The sequence below is a fragment of the Strigops habroptila genome, chromosome 3 (genome assembly GCF_004027225.2).
Source record: "Strigops habroptila isolate Jane chromosome 3, bStrHab1.2.pri, whole genome shotgun sequence".
In the NCBI taxonomy this organism is placed as follows: Eukaryota; Metazoa; Chordata; class Aves; order Psittaciformes; family Psittacidae; genus Strigops; species Strigops habroptila.
Window position 1 is genome coordinate 76,921,238 of NC_044279.2, and position 20,199 is coordinate 76,941,436.

Here is a 20,199-nt window from a genome sequence, read left to right on the forward strand (position 1 = left end):
GTTACAGTGCCAGTGTGCTGTAGATGGAAAAACATGAAGTATTTATTGTTTTGAAGTTGTGCCTGACTTTAAGCCAACTTCCCAGTATCCTGATTGGTATGTGATGTTTCTGTGTAGTTACATCAGTAGCTGGTTTTTGTAAGGTGATGTTTTTAGACAGCTTGAGGCTTTTGGGTAGAGTGTGCTCTTGGTTGCTTTGTCAGAATCATTCCACAACGTAAGTCAGAACTAAGTTTAAAATTAAAATTTGCTACTGTCAAACATCTACCCACTTAACAAAGGGACAGTTAAACCACAGTGGCAGCAAAGACCCCCTTTTGTCTCCAAATGTACCCTTTCTAGTCACAAATTGTTTTAATGGAAATCATGACCAGAAAGCTCTTTTGTTAGTGTTGGAAGCTCAGGAAAACGGGAACAGTTTGTCACTGAATAATGCTGTATATTAAGCATGAGGCATAGCAAACAAAGATGATGCAGTGAATTTAGAAACATGCCACCTGTTGGTTACCTTCACAACAAATCTTTCCTTTATGGTGCCTGAACAATGGCAACTGGAATAATTTAGATTTCAGTGATGTTAACTTGGATATATAGTGGTAAACCAACAGTTCTGGTCCTCTTTTCATTCCTGGAAGTTGGTTATGTTTTGCAAAACCAAAATTGAAGTATTTAATTCTAGCTGTGGTTAAGACAGAACGATGGATTCTGAATGATTTGAAATGGGCTTGAGTGATAGGCAGCTCAGTGCTGCTGATACGTTATCCTTTCAAAACAGGATTAATTACCCCACAATTGGCAGGTAGTGGGATTAATTTTTACGCATAGTATTTAATATTCAGGAGTAGGATTATGTAATCAGCTTCCTTGAGCACACTTACGTGTGTTCTCTCAGCTCTTAAACAAGTTTCACCTTATGTTTTTGCCCAGTTGTGAGTAGAAATCGTATTTTTAGAGCTTCCTACTCTTCTGTTGTATCTCATAGTCGTTAAGAAATTCTTTCACACATGCTGCCAGTGTTTACTGTTTCTGCAGGTTTGGATAGGAGGTTGTGTGGGGGGTAGAATTTGAAGAAAACACTTTCCTGATGGCAGCCTGTTCCTTTTGGTTCTGTGCACCTGGAATATTTTGGTGTTCCAACAGCAACAGCTTATGTGAGGTGACCAGAAAGGAGGTATTTGGGTAAGTAAAGAACTTGATGCACAGATGTGGGCAGATGTGGGAAGACATGCAGCACTCTAAAGAACACTTGAAGAAAAAAGCTAGTCTAGGAGTCGTGACTCTGTACAGGATATTCTTCTGCTTCATAGATTCCCTAACCCAGCTAAGCAAATTGCTGCACTTGGCTGTATTGGAACTAGAAATATATACAGAATATTTGGGGTGTTACACTCTACATGCATACAGTTCTAGTCTGTCGGGGTAGGACTTAGTACATGTAAGCCAGGAGTATGTAAGTGTAATGAATTGCCTCCATTATCTTGCAATAACAGAAACTGAGTCTGATCTTTCAGTGTGCCTACGCTCCTGAACTAGTAAGTGTTGTAGTTAGCTGATTAGTACTAGGTTAAGAACTGTCACAGTTTTTGGAGAGAAGAGGGAGGTCCCCCACTTTGTTCTGTTAGAGGAATGGTGCCTAAATTGTGGGTGGGTTATTCATTTGTTTTTCTCTTTCCTCCCCTCTGGCTACTGAATCAAACTGTGTCTGATTTCCTGGTGCTGTGCAGTTCAGCAACTGGGTTGATGCACCCTGGCCAAAGTAGATACATACTCCGAGAATTTGAATTAGGAGATGTATGCATGACACTTAAATTATGTTCTGACTGTGGTAGACACTGAGATTCTTCTTGCTGTAACACCTTTGCAGTCCTGCTCAGCTACACGTCCTGTTCTGTCTTTAACCCAAACTTTTTTCACTGGTTTCTACTCTCTTGTGCCACTTTGACTTTGCTAATGAACATTGTTATTGCTCTAGAAACATAAGCCTAAATTTGTCAGAATAACAGGAGGAAGAGGATCAGTCTTTCCTTGTCTTATATCTAGTAAAAATTAGATACTGCTGAGAGACTTTTTTCAACTAGGAATAGGAATCCATACTCCTTTTCTTGAATAAGATTCTGTAATGAGATAAGACAGATTATTGGCATAATTAGTAGCAGTTCTCTCTCCTCCCATGGAGACATTAGTGGCCCATAAGCATGTGGTGGTTTGGCTGGAACTTTGAATGCTTTTGTTAGATACTAATTCGACACTATTTTAGTATCCAGCCTGCAACAACCGCTTTCTGGGGAAAAATGGGGGTTTGGCCAGCTTCTGCAATAGTTCCTATTCTCCACTTCAGATCCTATGCTGTCAAAAACTGCACAGGCCCTTCATTGGTCTTGCTTTTTGGCTGATCCTCTTGGTGTATGGAGGTATATGTTAGAAACATGTCATAAAACCGCTAAGTCAACAACAGCCTTTGACTCCACCTATAAAATATTGGGTACTTGTCTGCATGCCTTAATGATAGTGTATTAAATGGTGTGGCTGAGTATTTCCGGGATGTTTTAGGCAGGTGGATAATAGTTAAACATTCAGTTGAGGGATTGATTTTTCTTTTTCTCACACACACACACTTTCCCCCCTGCCCCAGTTTGGAAATTAATAGGGAAAATTGAAACCTTGCAGACAATGTAGTGATAGGATGAGGGGTAATGGGTTTAAACTTAACCGGGGGAAGTTCAGGTTAGATGTAAGGAAGAAGTTCTTTACTGTGAGGGTGGTGAGGCACTGGAACAGGTTGCCCAGAGGAGTGGTAAATGCTCCATCCCTGGCAGTGTTCAAGGCCAGGTTGGACAGAGCCTTGGGCAACCTGGTCTAGTGTCAGGTGTCCCTGCCCATGGCAGAGGGCTTGGAACTAGATGATCTTAAGGTCCTTTCCATCCCAAACCATTCTGTGAATGGAGTGGGTTACTCTTACCTTTGCCTATTATTTTCAATATATTTCAGTAGTAGAGGTCTTAATCAGATACCTAGTGAAGCCAGGTAAACTCAACTTGCTTTACTTAGTTCACTAAGATGAAAACAGTGCTTTTTTTACTGCGAAGTGGTGAATATTCTGGCTTCTTACTAATTTCAAAGTATGTATTCACTTACTGTAAAAGTTATAAAGAGTTTGAGTTTTATTAGACTTCTGTCTCCAGAGCCTTAGTTTCTAACAATGATTTAAAATGCCATGCCTACTAAAAACATTCTTAATTTAGATGTGGGCTCTAAGGTTGCTAACACTTTGGGGACATGGTAATATTAAGCTGGTGATGTACTTAACATAGATTTTTCACTTGGAAAAACTACTTGGGAGTTATTGGGAAGACTGAACATGTTGCACATCCGCTTTGCTAGCGCTTTGCCTGCATGTTCATTTCTGGGTGAAAAATGAACATTTCAGTTTTTTACCTGTACATAGTAAATTAAACAATTAAAAACTTGCGAGAAGGTTGATATGATGATTAGTAATGAGGAAATTGTAACTTGCTGCCAAACAAATAACATTTTCATCACATATAAAATTCGCAGTGCCTGGTTTAAACAGTGACATTTATTTTAGGAGAAATTGCTGGTTTTTTTTTTTTAAGGAAATGTTAGATTTTTATTCCCACCCCTCCAAGTGGTTCTAGTGGCAAAGTTTACAGAAACTCTGATGCTGACAGTAAATCCTTGGAAGGGGAAATGCCTGTTCAATATCAGTTTGAGGTTTCTGTCATGCAGCATTATGCAAGGTACATTGTTATTTTTCAGTGTCAGGCAAGTATCTATACTATTAATGAAGATTGAGAGCAAGCTCATCAGCCAGCAGACTAAATACAATAGATATCAGGTGTAAGATACCTCTTAAACATCTTGGTGGGTCATAGTAAAAGGGTTCTTTTTTTTTTTTCCCCCCTCAAAACTGATTGTTGGTTTAAGTTGTGTGGGTAAGCAATGAACAGTATTATGTTTTTAACATTCTTCTCTGAGGTAAAGATGCGTTTCCAGCAGTGGTGCAACTTTATTCTATAAAAGCCTAAATTTGAGCCTCAGGCTCAGCAAGTCAATGCTTTTTGCAATATGTAAATATCTTGCCTTTGAAGAATAATTTCCTAGACTGGGGTGGCAGTTGAAGTGGAAGAATAGTGAGAGAAAAATGTACTTCTCTCCTTAACTCTAACCCTAATTGTAGCTCTTTTTGCCATCTCCCCACTATTGCACAAATTACAGGGGGAAGGGGATGAGAGGGGGCTGTATTGCTGCTTTTGTGATTACAATATTTTGTTTACATGATTTTTTTTTTTTTTTTTAAGATGAATATGGCTTTTTCTAAATGCTTTGGGAGCATTGAGTTTTGGTTTTACATGTGTTTTATCTACTAATGCTCACAGCTGGCTGACCTTTTAAATTCCTCTTTTTTCTTTGTCTCCTTTTAGGGTTTTGTTTTTGCACTGAATGTAGCCAGGACGGATCCTTGTGGGCTTTGGCAGCCCTTGGAAACTGTCAAAGGTAAAAATCAACCGAAGTTCAATATTGTATTCTTGAAAGTTGGAGGTGAGAATGTTAACCTGTAGTAGTTTTTAACCAACTTTAGGATGACTCTTCATCAGGGACTGTAGTGATAGGACAAGGGGCGATGGGTTCAAACTTAAACAGGGGAAGTTCAGGTTAGATGTAAGGAAGAAGTTCTTTACTGTGAGGGTGGTGAGGCACTGGCACAGGTTGCCCAAAGAAGTTGTAAATGCTCCATCCCTGACAGTGTTCAAGACCGGATTGGACACAGCCTTGTGCAACATGCTGTAGGCCCATGGCAGGGGGGTTGGAACTGGATGATCTTAAGATCCTTTCCAACCCAAACCATTCTATGATATATTACTGTTTTCATATACTTTCTAGTGTGTTATTTCCTGTGGGTTTGGGTCTGATGTTTTTTCTGGAACTGCCTGATGTGATTTTTGTCAGCTAAAATTGATGTGTATGATGGTTTTCTTTGAAAATTAATTAATTTATTATGAGATTTGAAAGTCACTGTAATCTTTAAGTGATTAGTTCCTACAAGCAATGAAGTTACATTCAGATTTTGTTGATCTTCTGCATGCCTTTGCTTTCATCTCAGTACCTCTCGACTTGCATTTAGGTGATTAAAAAATATTCTGTTCTTTTCCATATATCGAATTTTCAGTTGCTTTTGTGCAATCTTAAACTGAATGTAATGTAAAGCTGTAGCAATTAGATATAACATGGCTAGACCGTCTGTTAAAAGTTAACATTTTTTTTTTTTTGTCTATATTTAGATAGAGACTAATGATTGCAATCGTGTATCAATGTGATGGTGTCAAGCTTAGTCTCATGTAAGACGGTTCAGTTCAATCTTGTTCTAGCTGCTTTTTCTCAAGTATGCCTTGTATACATGATCATATCTTTGAAGAGCACTTGTGTGCCTGTTTTGCTTTGTGCTCTTGTGAGAGAGTTTGGGACCTACCTTCAATTTCAGTTTACTATCTGCTATAGTGACAGTTTGCACAGCCTCTTTGTCCTTCAGAGCTTTTCCAGTGGGCCGTATCTAATTTAGACTTTGGAATTCACAGGAACCACAACTGGGTTTACGTTAATAAGTGCTTCTCTTACAGCTGCACTCTTCAGAAGCTTGAAATGTTTTGGGTTTCTTTTTTTTTTTTTCCTTTCCTCTCTATCAAACGAGGAACACTTTTATTCTTGAGTTGACAGTGAATTGCTGCTGGCAACCTGAAAAATAGTGTTGCTGTATGAAAGGCCCTTGTATTAGATAAGGTGCTTATTTCCAGTGATGCTTGTTTGATGAGCAGTAAATTTGAAGACATTTCAATTCCAGCTCTCTCTTGCTAATGAGGACTTGTGTTTCTGAATGGTGGACCTTTCTACCTGGGGGAATATGAGTACTTTGTTCACTGCTATTTGGCTCAAGCTTTACTTGCCAGTGTGCAACAATGCAGTAGTGAAGAGAGAGTCTCCATACAGTGCTTTGCGCTGTTCAGCTTATACTAAATTTATGACTGGTAGCTGCATCCATCATCCTGACGTCACTGAATGAAATGCATACATCTTTTCTGCTGAAAGGGGACTCAAGCCCAAGTTGGTTAATTTTTCTAGAGGATGCCAGGTGAATAAAATGATTGGGGGATTTCAGTCCCATCTGAGTAGTTCTGATGGTTATACACAAGAATGGAATAAGATTATTTTACTTTTGACCTTTTCCAGGAGTGTCTTTGGCAGAAATTGCATCTGAAAATCCAAATGGAGTGTCTATAAACTTTATGTATTATCCCCTGGGAACCTGGCATATCGTATAAATATTGGAAATAAGTAAATAAATGCCTTTTAGCATTGGCCTTTTTTCCAAATTCTGTAGGACGCTAGTACAAATTCTGATTGTCTATCGTCTGTGTATAAGATTACCCTGTGTGTGACCTTCAGTCCTCTGCTCAGAAGCTAGTGAGCCTAAGAGGCGGTGGTGTCAACAACATGGATTAATTGTTATTTCTTCACATGCTGGCACTAAGCAGTCACTTTGGCTGAGAAGTCACCCTGAGTTGTTAATGTCTCCTACAAAAGTCTTCCAGATATAATTTCCCATGGATTCAGGAATCCCCAAATGCCTGCCTTTGGCAATAAACTTGAAATGTAGCACTCGTGTCAGTGGCCATGGGAATCAAGAATTCATGTATGCAGAAAGGACATAAAAATGATACTATTGAATTGGGCTTGCAGTTTCTTGCCTGATGTTTTGTCTCCTGAAAGAAGCCAGAAGCAAATCCAATGGAGCAAAATACAATAGGAGGGTAGTGTTCTGCGAAACTTCCTCTTGTAGCCTGTGGCCTAGGGTCTTCCTACACCAGCTGCAAGATATTATTGGTGGTTTTTCTTTTCCCCTTGTGAATTTTTCAAGTAAGTTACAGTTTTCTAAAACTTCCCCCTTCTCACCATCCCATGCTGGTGAGTTCATTCTAACTGAGCATCATGTGAAACAGTATGATATATGTCCTGAGCATTAAAGCTGATGAAGATGAATTACAGGACAAAATGAGTGAATAAACTCTTTTCCTTCTCCATTACATTTGCTTTTTTGCAGGTTTCTCTCTCTGTTTTTCCATTTCCTACTCTGATCTCTGAGCTATGGATAGTTCAGCATATTTAATCTGTCATGTGTGGGAGATCTGATTTATTTGTTCTTGTAGCCTTTCAATATTTTTTTTATTTTATTTCCCTGTTCTACTGACTTTTTTGTTTTCTTTGAGATGCACTGGTTGGAAGGTTTTTGTCTTCTTCCAGGAGTAATATATAAAAACTGGTGTCAAAGTATTGCCAAGATTGCTATCTTGTAGCAAGGGATATCTCAGAAGCTAAACATGGCAGTTTTTCAGAGGTTCATCTGTGAGCTCTTCCTGCACTCTGAATGAACAATGACCCATGCTTGATGTGGTCTTGGCCTGACCTGCCTGCCTCTTGGTTTATTTTATAAGCTTTTTTTAATGCTTGTCTAGCTCAAGTTCAATCTTGCTTGTTTCTCTGATTTGAAGTAAGTTCAGCGCTTCAACAATCCTTCTAGCCAAAGCTGCTTTGGTCATCAGACATCAGGATATCTGTCTAACAATCTGGAGCTTCACAATTACTGAAGTCTGCTATTACAAAACCATGCTCAGAAGCTCCCAGCTCCAGAAGCTCTGACGTGGTTTCTGAAGCAGTGTGGTGAAGTACCATGGACAGGGACTGCCAGGCCTGTCCTCTCCCCTCCTCCTGCAGAACAGAACATGGCCTAGCAGCAAGAAATACTTGTCCTGTGCAGGAGGATCTTGGCATAGATGCATGATACAAGTAATGCTTAGCATTTGATACCTACGATTTTTTGTTATATGCTGCAGGCAGGATGTTTGGTGAGGACTGGAGTGAGAGGTCTGCTTTATCCTCCTTCCTCTCTCCCCAGAAAAAGAAATTACTATACTGAAAGTATTTATAGCTCTCATGCTTTGCATAAGAATATATATTACTGGACATAACAACTTGTTGGTTGTAAGATTTAAGGAGTTGCATGTAACATTTTGTAGCTTCAGGCCCTTTATGTTTGTAGAACACATTCTTCATTCCTTGTGTCAACTTAATAGCCATGAAAGATGTTGTCTACCTATGCACAACATACAGAAGATGTTGGCTGTGCAGACAGCCTTACCTTATGAAGAAGCTTTAACCTTGAAATGAAGAAGGTGCATCTTGATGAATGATTTCCAGGGATTCTCTTTTTGACCTTATTGCTATTTGCACTTCCAGAATTGCCAGTTTCCAGTCATGGAACTGCTGCTTTGAAGGTGATAGTAGGATCAGCAGCTCTGTACTTGAGGTGCAAGTGGAGAGACTTTAAATGGATTTTAAATGCTGGTGCAGTTGAAGAATTACAGCAGCTTGAGAGGGACAGCTGCTAACAGCGGACAGCTCTTGGCTTTAAAAGAGTTCTTAACTTGGTGTGAGCCTTTACTTTCCACATACCCAGAATGTTACAGACCTGTTGATAGCTTATATCTTGCATTTTGAATGTGAGAGATTCCTGCTGAATTTATGCTGATGTGTTTGATCTCTTAAATTGATTTGATCTGTTACCTCTGAAAGATGGCTCATCTTGCGGAGTAGAAGGCATTCTAATCTTTGTAACCAAAGTCTCCCTAACTATATTGCATTCTTCCGTAAGTTACTTTACAATTCTAAGGGTGGAGTTTGGGGTGTAGATTTTGCTCAGTTGGAACTTCACTGACACTGTTAAAGAAGTTTAAAAACAAGTTACCAAGTAGTGTTGAATATTGGAAACACTGGGAGCTGTTGACCTGGGTTAGATTGGAAATGTCGTCCTGCAGATGAATGAATTTATCAATTCCCTGAACTATTTAGAGCCTAGAATGTATTTATTTCTAAAATGAAGTAAAAAATTCCCTAAAGTAAGAATTCGAAGCTACTGTGGGTTCTCTGGGAGTCTAGTAATTTTTCAAACTAATAACCTTTAGATTGTCTGTAAGCTGAATCTCTGAAGCTTATATTTGCACAAAAGTTATTTCTTAGTAAGAATTGCTCAGCTCTAGTCTGTGTGATTATTCCTTACTGACTGTAGCTTTAATGAGTAAACACAATGAATACATTAAATACTCAGCAATAGCAGATTTTAAAATGAAAAAGTATATTCCTGTTAGGTGCTTTTTTTTTCCCCTCTTGATTAAGTAGAGTTATGTCTTGTCCTGAATAACAGTTGTCTTGTTTGTGTAAAACATATAAATTCAACAAATACGTGCAGAAGGGGAACATTGAAGGTCATTGCTAAGAATTGTTATTTATGTGCACTGCAATCTCACACTGGTAAAGGCGGAAAAATCATTGTTTTGAAAATATCTTTCTTTTTTATCTTTTAGGCAGTATTTTGCATTTCTGCAGAGCTTTGCACAGATCCTGTTCCCATGCAAACTGATGAGGGAGAAATACTGGAGGAAGGCAGTCCCAAGGTCAGTGAGGTAAATGCCACTGTGTTTTGGAAGAGCAAGAGCTTGCTTGGCTGCAATGGGGCATACATGGAGTAAATATTGACTGCTGGTGGTATTTTTAATATGCGAGTAAATAATATTCATTACCCTGGAGTTATTTAAAAAATGAAGTTTTTAAAAGGTCGTTAGAAGGGTGTATCTGCCATCTGCTAAGGATTGGAACTATGTGTTTGGGCACTCTTAGAAAGGAAAGAGGAAACTCTTGTAAAGAAATACTAACTTTGTATTCCATTTGTTAGAACTGGAAGGGCTTATCAAGCTTTCTGTCCTACCCACCCACCCTCTCAGCTGACTTAAAGAATTAGGCATGTGGACACTTAGGTGCAGGTGTCACTGTTTGTGGATTATTGAGTGGTCTATATTCAAGTTGTTCTGCTTCTTGTTTCCTTGAACTTGCCAGCATGTGCTTTGTTGTGAGACTGGATAGTATGTTGCTTTTAAAGATACCTTTGTTTCTCAAGGTACTGTGCTGGGACAAGAGTCTATAAAGTGTGCTGTTGAATTTAATGTTGGTTGTGTCCTACTTTTTGCTTACTTCCTGAAGATGCAGATGTCTAGTTAAGACATACTTAGGTTTGCATAGTGATTAGCATATTCTTCAAGAGGTTTATAAATTTATTTTGTACTCCCAGCTATCCCAATGAGTTAGTTTTAACTTTGTAACCGATCTGTGTTTAAAATATGGCTCCTAAATGTCACAAAAATCTGAATCGTTGTTAGCTCTGTTGTATTTTTTTGTAAGAGACTGGCTAAAGAAAAGAAAAACAAACCCTGGAGGACTAAAATTAAAATTTGTTGTTTTCTAGCTGGAGCTTTTTCGGGAAATGTTCTTATCAGTTTATGTTCTAATAGAACAGATCGTGGGTTTTAAGCCATAAGTATCAAGTTAGGAGGTGATTAATTATTAGAAAAAGGATTTGGAAATTTTCCTGCACATCCTTTAGCAATTGTGTTAATTTTAAATCACTTTTGAAGGAAGACTCCCTAGATTAGGATCTGACAAATGAAAAAATATCAGTGGATGTACCTGCAGCCATCCAGGGTATTGAATTCATCTCTTGACAATGATATGATTATAAGGTTCAGTGGGGGGATAGACATGTAAGAGGAAGCATCGTGATACAATTAATTACTAGTTTTATTGGCATGACTACTGGTGCTTACTTTTTGCTGGAGAGAATCTTTCTCGGGCAGATTCTCTGTGTGTGTGTGTGTATATATTTATGTATATACACACAGGTACCTCTCTGTTTGTATACGTACGGTTGCCTAGTTGTTTGTTTGTGTGGCAGGAAGTAGATTGAAGTAACTGTCTTGTGGAACTTACTATTTTCTTCCAATGAAAAGTATGGTTTTTTTTCTTTGGCATTCTTAGTTCTGGGTGTAATGGCAAAGATTGTATCTGTTCCAGCATTAGGTGTTCAGAAAATTTAGTGAGCTTTAACTTCAAACCAAATCTTTTAGACTGACTTTAAATATCTAAGTGTGTGTGTGCATTATTGCTTTGAAATAATTGTGGTTTAGAGAACATGGGAGATCTGGAATCATACATCTGGTATTCAGTGGTATTAATTAAAGAGCTATATATATTAAGTAAAACAGACTCGTGACTATACCTAGTCCTCCCTGTGATTACAGGACTACTCACCAAAGTGTATTTTTCAGTGTTTCTTTAGTCTGTAAATGATTATCCTCGAGTTCCTGGTCTCAGGAGAGTTTTTTAGCTGTAACAGTTGAAGGACTTGCCCTAGAAAAATTTAGGGAAAAAATATTGTCTTCTATCATGAAATCATGTCCTTAATTTACAAATGTTTACATGATCTGAGCCATTTTCATGTTTTGCTGAGGAATATTTTTTAAGACTTCAGTAATGTAGTTTAGTGTGTTTTTTTTCTTTTGTCAGGACTTACCCCTCTGTTCCCCAGCTCCTCCAGGCAGATGACATGAGGTTTTTTGGCAGAAGTTAGTTTTGTGCTTCAGAGACGCTAATATAGCTACCTATTCACTCATATTTTATTTGAAGCTTTCGTTTATCCCCTTTCATCCATTCCAAAACACTAAACTGTAAATAAAAGGTAAATATATTGTTGTTATGCTTATTGTTCAGATCACTGGATCCTTTCTTCTGTGTTTTTCTAGGTGTTTTTTTAATACCAGTATTTAAGTACCAGCAACCCTTCCGGACCTCACTCTTTTATATTCTGTTCTCAAAAACCTCATAATTTGTCTATTCTCTTGCCATCACTAGAAATGATTTTTTGTGCCTGTAAATGATATCTAAAGAAGCCATTGTCTTCTAGCATTTTATTTCCTATGCACATTTAAGATGGACTTGGAATGCTTCATATGTAAGCAGCTCCTTTGAAGCTCTTCTCTTAAACGTTGTAGAAGTTGAGTCTGCAGCTCATAGCTCTTATAAGATTAGTAAATGCTGATTAAGAACATTCCAGCTACTTCAGTGATGATATATTTGATTATATCATATATGACGGCAGATTAAGATTCTTAACCATTGTTACGAATAATTCATTTCTAGCCAAAAAGAGATTTTTGCATGTGATGCAAAGAATGAAATTACAGTTTATGGTGATTCATAGCATCTTTTATTGGGTGCCTCAGAATAATTATGAAATAAAAGTGGGCAAGCATTGTGTCTTGATATTTCTTCAGTCTTGCAGAACTTCACCAAGAATATTAAAGCTATTGTTGCAAAAGGTGAAAAGATTGTTGCAAAAGGACACAAAGGTTGTAGAATTTATTTTTATACTTTTGTTTGTTTGTTATATACATAAAATAACATATAAGTTAAAAACCACTTTATGTTCATTATATACATAAAATAACATATAAGTTAAAAACCACTTTATGTTCAAAAGACAAAGGCCCAAGCCCAGATGCTGGAGTGCCTTGTTATCAGCCAAGGCACTTGGAGCATTTCTGTTTAGTAAATGGCTTTGCTATGATTCTGCATGATACTTTTTTTACTTTTTAGAATACAAGATGCTCATGGGTCTTTTAGGTGCTTCCCCGCAGTTCAGAATTCCTCTTCCATTCAGTTTTGGTCTTGGCACCAAGTGGGAAACCTACATTTGGGCCTCTTGCAGAATGTTCCTGTTATCACTTTGTCCAAATTTAATTTGAAAAGCACTTGGACAAGCAGGCATGGAAAACTGTCTTGAGACTCTGTAGCTGAATCTCTTCCATGCTGTATTATATTTTGCCAAGAAGGGTCTTTGCCAAAATGTCACCTAACAATCACTTCTGACACTGTGTTAAGCTGATCTTGAATTGAAAATTATCTGTTGTATTTTCCATAAGTACATATTGAACTTGAGAGAAAGAGAGTAAATATACTGACTTCAAGAAATATCTTTGTATTGATATATTTTTTCTTTATCACCATGGAAAGACATGCTTATAACTTATTTTCATAAAGACTAAGGCTCACTACATGAAGTTCAATATCTTGGAGTGTTAATAACTGACTCTTCATAAAGCAACAAAACAAAGGTTTCCTGTTGGTAATGTGTTACAGGAAAAGCATTAGTGATTAGAATCACCTGAGACTGCAGATTTCATGCCCAGTTATGAGTATTTGTTTCCAGAGTCTTCAGTTAAAAGAAAGTTTAATTGATAGGGAAGGTGTCACTCACTTTCCTTTTCATGTTCTTGCCCAGTAGCACAGGAAGAGGCAGTATGTTAGTGCTGTCAGCAGTCCTAATTGCTAAGAGGCCTTGGTTCTTCTCTTCTGGAATAACAAGGGCACTTGAGGAATCAAATTTCTTGTAGATTGAGGTATACTTAAATGAAGTATTCTGGGGTGTCAAGGATGAATCAGAATCATCTTTCATGGAGTTACCATAACCATCAGGATATGAAGATTTGGGTACTGCAAGAAACCACTTTCCTATGGTGCCAGTCTGAAAATAACCTAAAAAGTTACACATGAAGACTTTTATCATGTAGTGCAAAGCAGATGACATATCATGCTTTATTCCTTGTAAAGTGGTTAGGTTCTAGAACTGTTTCAGATTTTCTGGCATTCTAGACTGTATAATATTCTGAGATATCAAGACCAGGCCCTGAAGAGAAAAGATTTCTTTCTGGTTTTGAAAAGGAAAAAACGTGCCTCATGTGGAGCTGAGCAGGTCACTTTTTAAAGACTTTGTGATTCAAACTAATTCACATTATGTGAGGTATGATTAGAAAATTTAATAACTGCAGTCAGGCATCATGAAGAGTGATAGTCTTGCTTGAGTCCTGTCAACCTCGCGGCACTGCTGCAGAAGTTGGCCTTCATCCTTGCCTTTGCCACTCTTGAAATGAATGGCAGAAATCCAGTGGCAACTTCCTGGTAATTAAGCTTGAGGAAAGTTACTGATGGACTCACTCCTCACTTTAAAGTTTGTTTTCCCCACTGTTATCAATGAATACATTTTTATTTCATTTTGCGTTTCCCTTCCCCTTTTAATATTGTGGTATTTGAGTTGTGCTTTCATTCTTAATTTTTTGCGTACTTGGGAATTTTCTCCTATTCTTCCTTTTTTTTTTTTTTTTTTTTTTTTTGGCAGCATATCCTTTAGTCATTCATTGGATTGGTTTCCAGCAGAGTGGGTTTCGCACATGCTCTTTCCCCTTCTTCCCATCCCATGGATTGCTCTGGAGAAACTTACTGTCTTGGTAGTTTTGTTGCCAGGGCTTTTCATTTTAACTGGTTCCATTGTTTGATCTCACAGTTTCTTCCTTGTTGCCAGGCTGTCAGAAAATGATCTTTCTGTTAAAATGGCATCAACATGGTAAAGACAGCTGACACCTGTCAATAGCATGCTCTTGATTCCAGTATTTATCTAATATTAGTATAACAAAGAGGGGAAACAACCTGTACAGAAGTAAGCTTTTTCAAATGAGCATGGAGTTTTTAAAAACATTGATATTTTTGGCAGATGTAGAAGTTCTATTCAGTAGGAATATTTGGTCTATTTTATCCATATCTGCTCATGATTATTTGCTGGTGAGTATCACACAGCAGAGTATCCTTTCACTTTATAAAATAATTGGGGAACTTGGTGTCTGGTTTCTGGCTTTTCAGGTCTCCTTCCTTCATAAAAAATAAAACAAAAGGAAATAGCATTTCTACGTGGAACCCCACACCCTCTACTGTTCTTTGGACTGTGATTTGATTTTATTATGATATTTTTGGTAGCTAATTTGCCACTAATGATTACTAGACTTTTTTCCATTAACAGCCTTCGTACTCTGAAAATATCAGCAAGCACTGAGCTTCTTGTTTGTGGCTTATTTCTTTTCAGCTGTTTTCATCCATCTGTTAAGGATTATTGCACAGACAACACTTAAACTTTGTTTCTCAGTTGTTCCTTTGCTGCAAAATATTGCAGGAGGAAGCTAAAATTTTATGCCTGATTTGATGTATTTTTAGTTTTTTTTTCAATATTGGCGGGAGTTTTGAGCTTATGTTGCAAACTTTTTTCTCAAAAAGTGCAGTTAAAATTCTCATGTTAAATGGAACATTTTCCCCTCCCCTTGTCGTTCATTCATCTTTCGAAGTAAAAACCTATGAGTTTGCAGGAAGGGACTTTGACCAAAGTAATTTATAGAAGGGTATTTATGAATTGTTATTTTGATTCAATGTTGAGGAAGGGAAATGAGGAAAAATAGCTATTTCTGCCCTTTTAATGCTTTGTATGATAAACATCTAAGTACACAAATCCTGGCTGCACACGATTTGTAATAATGCTCAACTCCTAATAAGTACACAAAAAGGGAAAAGATTCTGTATGGTATTAGATAAATGTATTTTTATTCAATGTTTTCATTAGTATTTATAAAAATAATTATCAAACTGAATAAGTAATCCAGAAATTAGGCTACTTTTCCATACTCTGGTTTGGAAAGTTTCCATACTTTTTCAAAACCGGTGGCAAAAACATTGAGGCTTGTCCTGTTGTTCAGTCTCAGTGTCCACCGCCACTTGTCAAGCTGTCCTGAGATTACCAGTTAATCCTTGTTATACTTCCTTTAAAGTTGCCACCCTGTTCTTATCTGTCAATGTGAATCTTTCCTCTTTACATTATTGCTTCCCTCTTCTCATCCTGGTTAATTCGTATTTTTCTTGCCTCTTGGTGTCTAATTGTGAACTAGCATTTGCCTTCTGTTTAAATCACTCTTCAGAACTCTGTTGGCACTAGCTGTGTTAGGGTGGTTGGTTGTTTTTATCCTGAAGCATTCACACAGAGATGATGTAAAGGTTAAAAAGTATGACACTTACTTGAATATCTAAGCTCTTGCTTTTATTTCATATATGTGGAGAATAAAGAAACGTGAGCTTGCCTTAATAGTATATGTATCTGATCTGTTAACTTATTCCACGTTATTAACGTGTTCTAATATTTATAAACTTAAACGTTTAAGTTCAGCTTAAAATGAAGCTTAAATTCAGAAGGAAGTGTTGTTAGGAGGGAGTATTGGCAGTCAGGAGGTATCTTTCCTAAAAGCACGAGTGTTCTGCTAACTGCATTTGTGGATTAGTTTGGCTCAGTTTTTGATAGTGGATGTTGCTTGATGCAGACAATAGGGCAAAAAATAGGCTGGTGCTTTTGTTGTGTGGGATTTAGAATTACTGTAGAAAAAGGAAATCTTAATTGGGTAGTTAAACTTAACACAGCATCCAAAACCTTGACACCTGTGTTTCTGGGGCTTATAATACTACTTAGTGATACAGAACTGGTTTTCTATTCAGATGGCACTAAATAATTTAAAACATTCAGGCTGAAGGCCTGTACAGTAATGAACAAAATGCTTTGTCACTGTAATTAAAAAAAGCTGTTTTCCAGTCTCGTACTGGCTTGGTTCGTGGTGCTTACAGACTTGATGGTTTCTCTGCAGTGTTCCCTGCTACCCTTGAAAATTTTGGCTTGTTACAAAGAGGTGAACTTTGAAACTCGGTGTGTACTTTCTTGTGAATACCTGACAAGTCAGAGTAGGTTTCAGTTTACTCATATGGCTGTTGCCTGTCCAGGAAAGCTTTTTTTTTTTTTTTTTTTTCCCCTTGTCTTTTTTTTGGGTGATATTTTCTTTTTTTATGGCTCACAATATTTTTGGAATATATTAGTTTATTAATTTTTGATGTGTGCTGGCGGTGGAGCTTCCACCACTTCTGTTCCCTGTTATATGGGGTATGTTTCCACCATTTTCTGGAACGTGAGTTGTAGGAGCAGCTAGTCTTTCTGGTGCTGACCTACAACTATACCAAGTTCCTAGACACTTTATATGAAGCGTCTTGTAAAGCCTTTTAGAGGTAGGAGGGTATTCTGCCTAACAAGACAACTTTTCCTTCTCCTGAAAGGTAGCTGCTAAATAACTGGTCTGAGCACAAGACAATTTTTCACAATGGAAACTGATGTCATTTTCATCATGCTCTACTAGCTTCATTTTTCTAGCCTGAAAATGTTATAGTTTCATAGGAAAGTTAATTTTGAAACCAAAACCTGCATATTGTGCATTGAAAAAAAAAAAAATCATTATTCTCTCAGTAAAGAATGAAATTACTTTAAATCTTAAGTTAATAAAGTAGTCCTCCCTTTTAATGACATGCTATTAAAGCTTGTAAAAATGTTATGGCATATTCCTCTTGTTTTAAATATAAATTAACATAGCCCATCAAGGGGAAAAGAAATGTTGGGTTAGTTTTTCTCTTGAACTTTAACACTGTGGCCAAAAAAAGGACATAATAACACTTTCCTACAAGGCAGTACACAGTTGGACCTTTGTGCTTGTGGGGAAAAAAACCCCAACAAACCCTGCTTGTGAGTTTATAACTTTGAATTTCAAAATTTCAAGGCATTGTAGCAAAGAGCTGTAATTATGGTATGTGGTTTAACCCCAGCTGGCAACTAAGCACCACAGAGCTGCTCACTCACTGCCCCCCACCTCCCCCAGTGAGATGCAGGGGAGAATTGAAAGGGTAAAAGTGAGAAAACTCATGGATTGAGATAAAGACAGTTTAATAATTATAAAAAAGGAGGGGAGGGACGACATAACACACAGGCACCCTGAACAACAAAATGAACAAAAACCCCAAACAAAACAAGAGAGGAAAATAAAAACCAAGAAAAAACAAGTGGTGCACAGTGAAAGCAATTGCTCACCACCAAACAACCGATGCCAGCCAGTTCCTGAGTAATGGCAGTCCCTGCCAACCTCCCCCTACACACACACATTCCCGCCTCGGTTTTATTGCTGAGCATGACACCATATGGTATGGAATAGCCTTTTGGTCAGTTGGGGTCAGCTGTCCCAGCTGTATCCCACTCTCAGCTTCTTGTGCACCCCCAGCCTGCTCGCTGGTGGGGTGGGGTGAGGGGCAGGACAGTCCTTGACTCTGTGAGCACTGCTCAGCAGTAATTAAAACATCCCTGTGTTATCAACACTGTTTTCAGAACAGATCCAAAACATAGCCCCATACTCGGTACTGTGCAGAAATTTAACTCTACCTCAGCCAAAACCAGTATAGTATGTTACCACAGGCTACTGACTTCATAAAATACTGGTTATAAACAAGGTAAAATTGTTGAGGACTTCACAAAAAAGAATGTGGAATTAAACAGACAGTGCTACTTGAACTGTTATAAAGGAATGCTGTTTATAGAATCATATAATGGTTAGTGTTGGAAAGGACCTTAAGATTATCCAGTTCCAACCCCCCTGCCATGGGCAGGAACACCTCGCACTAGACCAGGTTGCTCCAAGCCCATCCAACCTGGCCTTGAACACTGCCAGGGATGGAGCATTTACCACTTCTTTGGGCAACCTGTGCCAGTGCCTCACCACTCTCACAGTAAAGAACTTCTTCCTTACATCTAACCTGAACTTCCCCTGTTTAAGTTTGAACCCATCGCCCCTTGTCCTATCGCTACAGTCCGTGATTAAGAGTCCCTCTCCAGCATTCTTATAGGCCCCCTTCAGATACTGGAAGGCTGCTCTGAGGTGTCCATGCAGCTTCTCTTCTCCAGACTGAACAGCCCCAACTTTCTCAGCCTGTCTTTGTATGAGAGGTACTCCAGCCCCCTTATCATCCTCATGGCCTCCTCTGGGCTTGCTCCAACAGTTCTGTGTTGTTCTTATGTTGAAGACACCAGAACTGCACACAGTGCTCCAGGTGGGGTATTATGAGAGCAGGGTAGAGGGGCAGGATCACCTCTTTTGACCTGCTGGTCATGCTCGCTTTGATGCAGCTGAGGACACAGTTGGCTTTCTGGGCTGCAAGCGCCCACTGAAGCCAGCTCATGTTCAGTTTCTCATCGACCAACACCCCCAAGCCCTTGTCCGCAGGGCTGCTCTGAATCTCTTCTCTGCCCAACGTGTAGCTGTGCCTGGGATAGCCCAACCCAGGTGTAGGATCTTGCTCTTGGCTTGGTTGAACTTCATGAGGCTGGCACTGGCCACCTCCCAAGCCTGTCAGGGTCCCTCTGGATGGCATCCCTTCCCTCCAGTATGTCAACTTAACCACATAACTTAATGTTGTCGGCAAACTTGCTGAGGGCGCACTCAATCCCACTGTCCATGTCGCCAACAAAGATGTTGAACAGGATCGTTCCCAACAACAGTCCTTGAGGGTCACCACTCGTTACCCATCTCCAGCTGGACATCGAGCTGTTGACTGCAACTGTCTGCGTGTGACCATCCTGCCAATTCTTTATCCACTGGGTGGTCCATCCATCAAATCCATGTCTCTCCAATTTAGAGACCGAGGGTATTGTGTGGCACAGTGTTGAACGCTTTGCACAAGTCTGCTTTAGCTTACCTGCTTGGACTTTTTAAAAGGAATTCAGGATGAAGTGTAAGATTTTGCAGTTGGTTGTACTGTTTTCTACAGGGGCAAGATGGATTACTCATTTGAAACCTACTTACACATAGTGAAGACTGCTAAAATGCAGATACCAAACTGCAAGATGCCTCTCTGTTTCTGTTTTAATCTTAGAATTCCCTGAAGTGTTTTTGAAGCACAAAAGAGAAGGTTAATACAATGTTTTGTTTTATTTCCCTTGGAAAATACCATCATCTGCTAAATTGACTTTGAGATCTCTAAGAACTGGTTTGGGGGAGAAATTTGAGGCACAGACAGTAAAAGCTTGCTTTACCTTTCCAAATCATTTGTAGTCTGATTAGTTTGGCAGAGTCATGGACAGGTGTAAAACTCACCAGTCTTGTTGACTTCATGCATTTGCAAGCCTTCATACATTTCATACATTTGCATGACCCTACAAGGACAGTTTTGTTTTCAGTTTGTGACCTAGATGGGTATGAATTTGTTTGAGTTACTCAACATTTTTTCTTCTCTCGTGGGGTGTGGAAGTAGTGGATATGGGGTTTGCAGAGAAGACCTTTTATTCTTGACCTTAAAAATTGTAATGATGGTCGTTGTCATTGCAGTAGATAAGAGAGTGTGTGGACAGCTAAGGACACTTGAACTCTGCAAAAAGGCATTGTGCAGTATCAGTTCCCCTGAGGGTAAAAGCAACATTAAAAGCATGTCAACGTTTCCGGTCACCTGTTTAAAGTCTGTTCAGTGAGACATTTGGATAGTAGACAAGACAGTGTATTATAGGAGGGGGGAATGTAA

General features: G+C 38.6%; 1 protein-coding gene across 23 annotated transcripts in view; it reads left to right on the top strand.

The window, feature by feature from the left end:
• Positions 1–20,199, top strand: part of TNRC6B (trinucleotide repeat containing adaptor 6B) — a 146,859-nt gene that overhangs the window by 11,913 nt on the left and 114,747 nt on the right. For 12 of the 23 annotated variants that reach the window (XM_030478314.1, XM_030478313.1, XM_030478318.1 and 9 more), the window contains exons 2-4: positions 4,443–4,515; positions 8,145–8,243; positions 9,432–9,530. In XM_030478314.1, the coding sequence (XP_030334174.1) occupies positions 8,235–8,243; positions 9,432–9,530 (108 nt within the window). In that variant the 5' untranslated portion in view covers positions 4,443–4,515; positions 8,145–8,234. Of the gene's footprint in view, positions 1–4,442; positions 4,516–8,144; positions 8,244–9,431; positions 9,531–20,199 lie in introns of those variants that run through there. The other 11 variants (XM_030478339.1, XM_030478321.1, XM_030478329.1 and 8 more) reach the window with 6 other exon arrangements.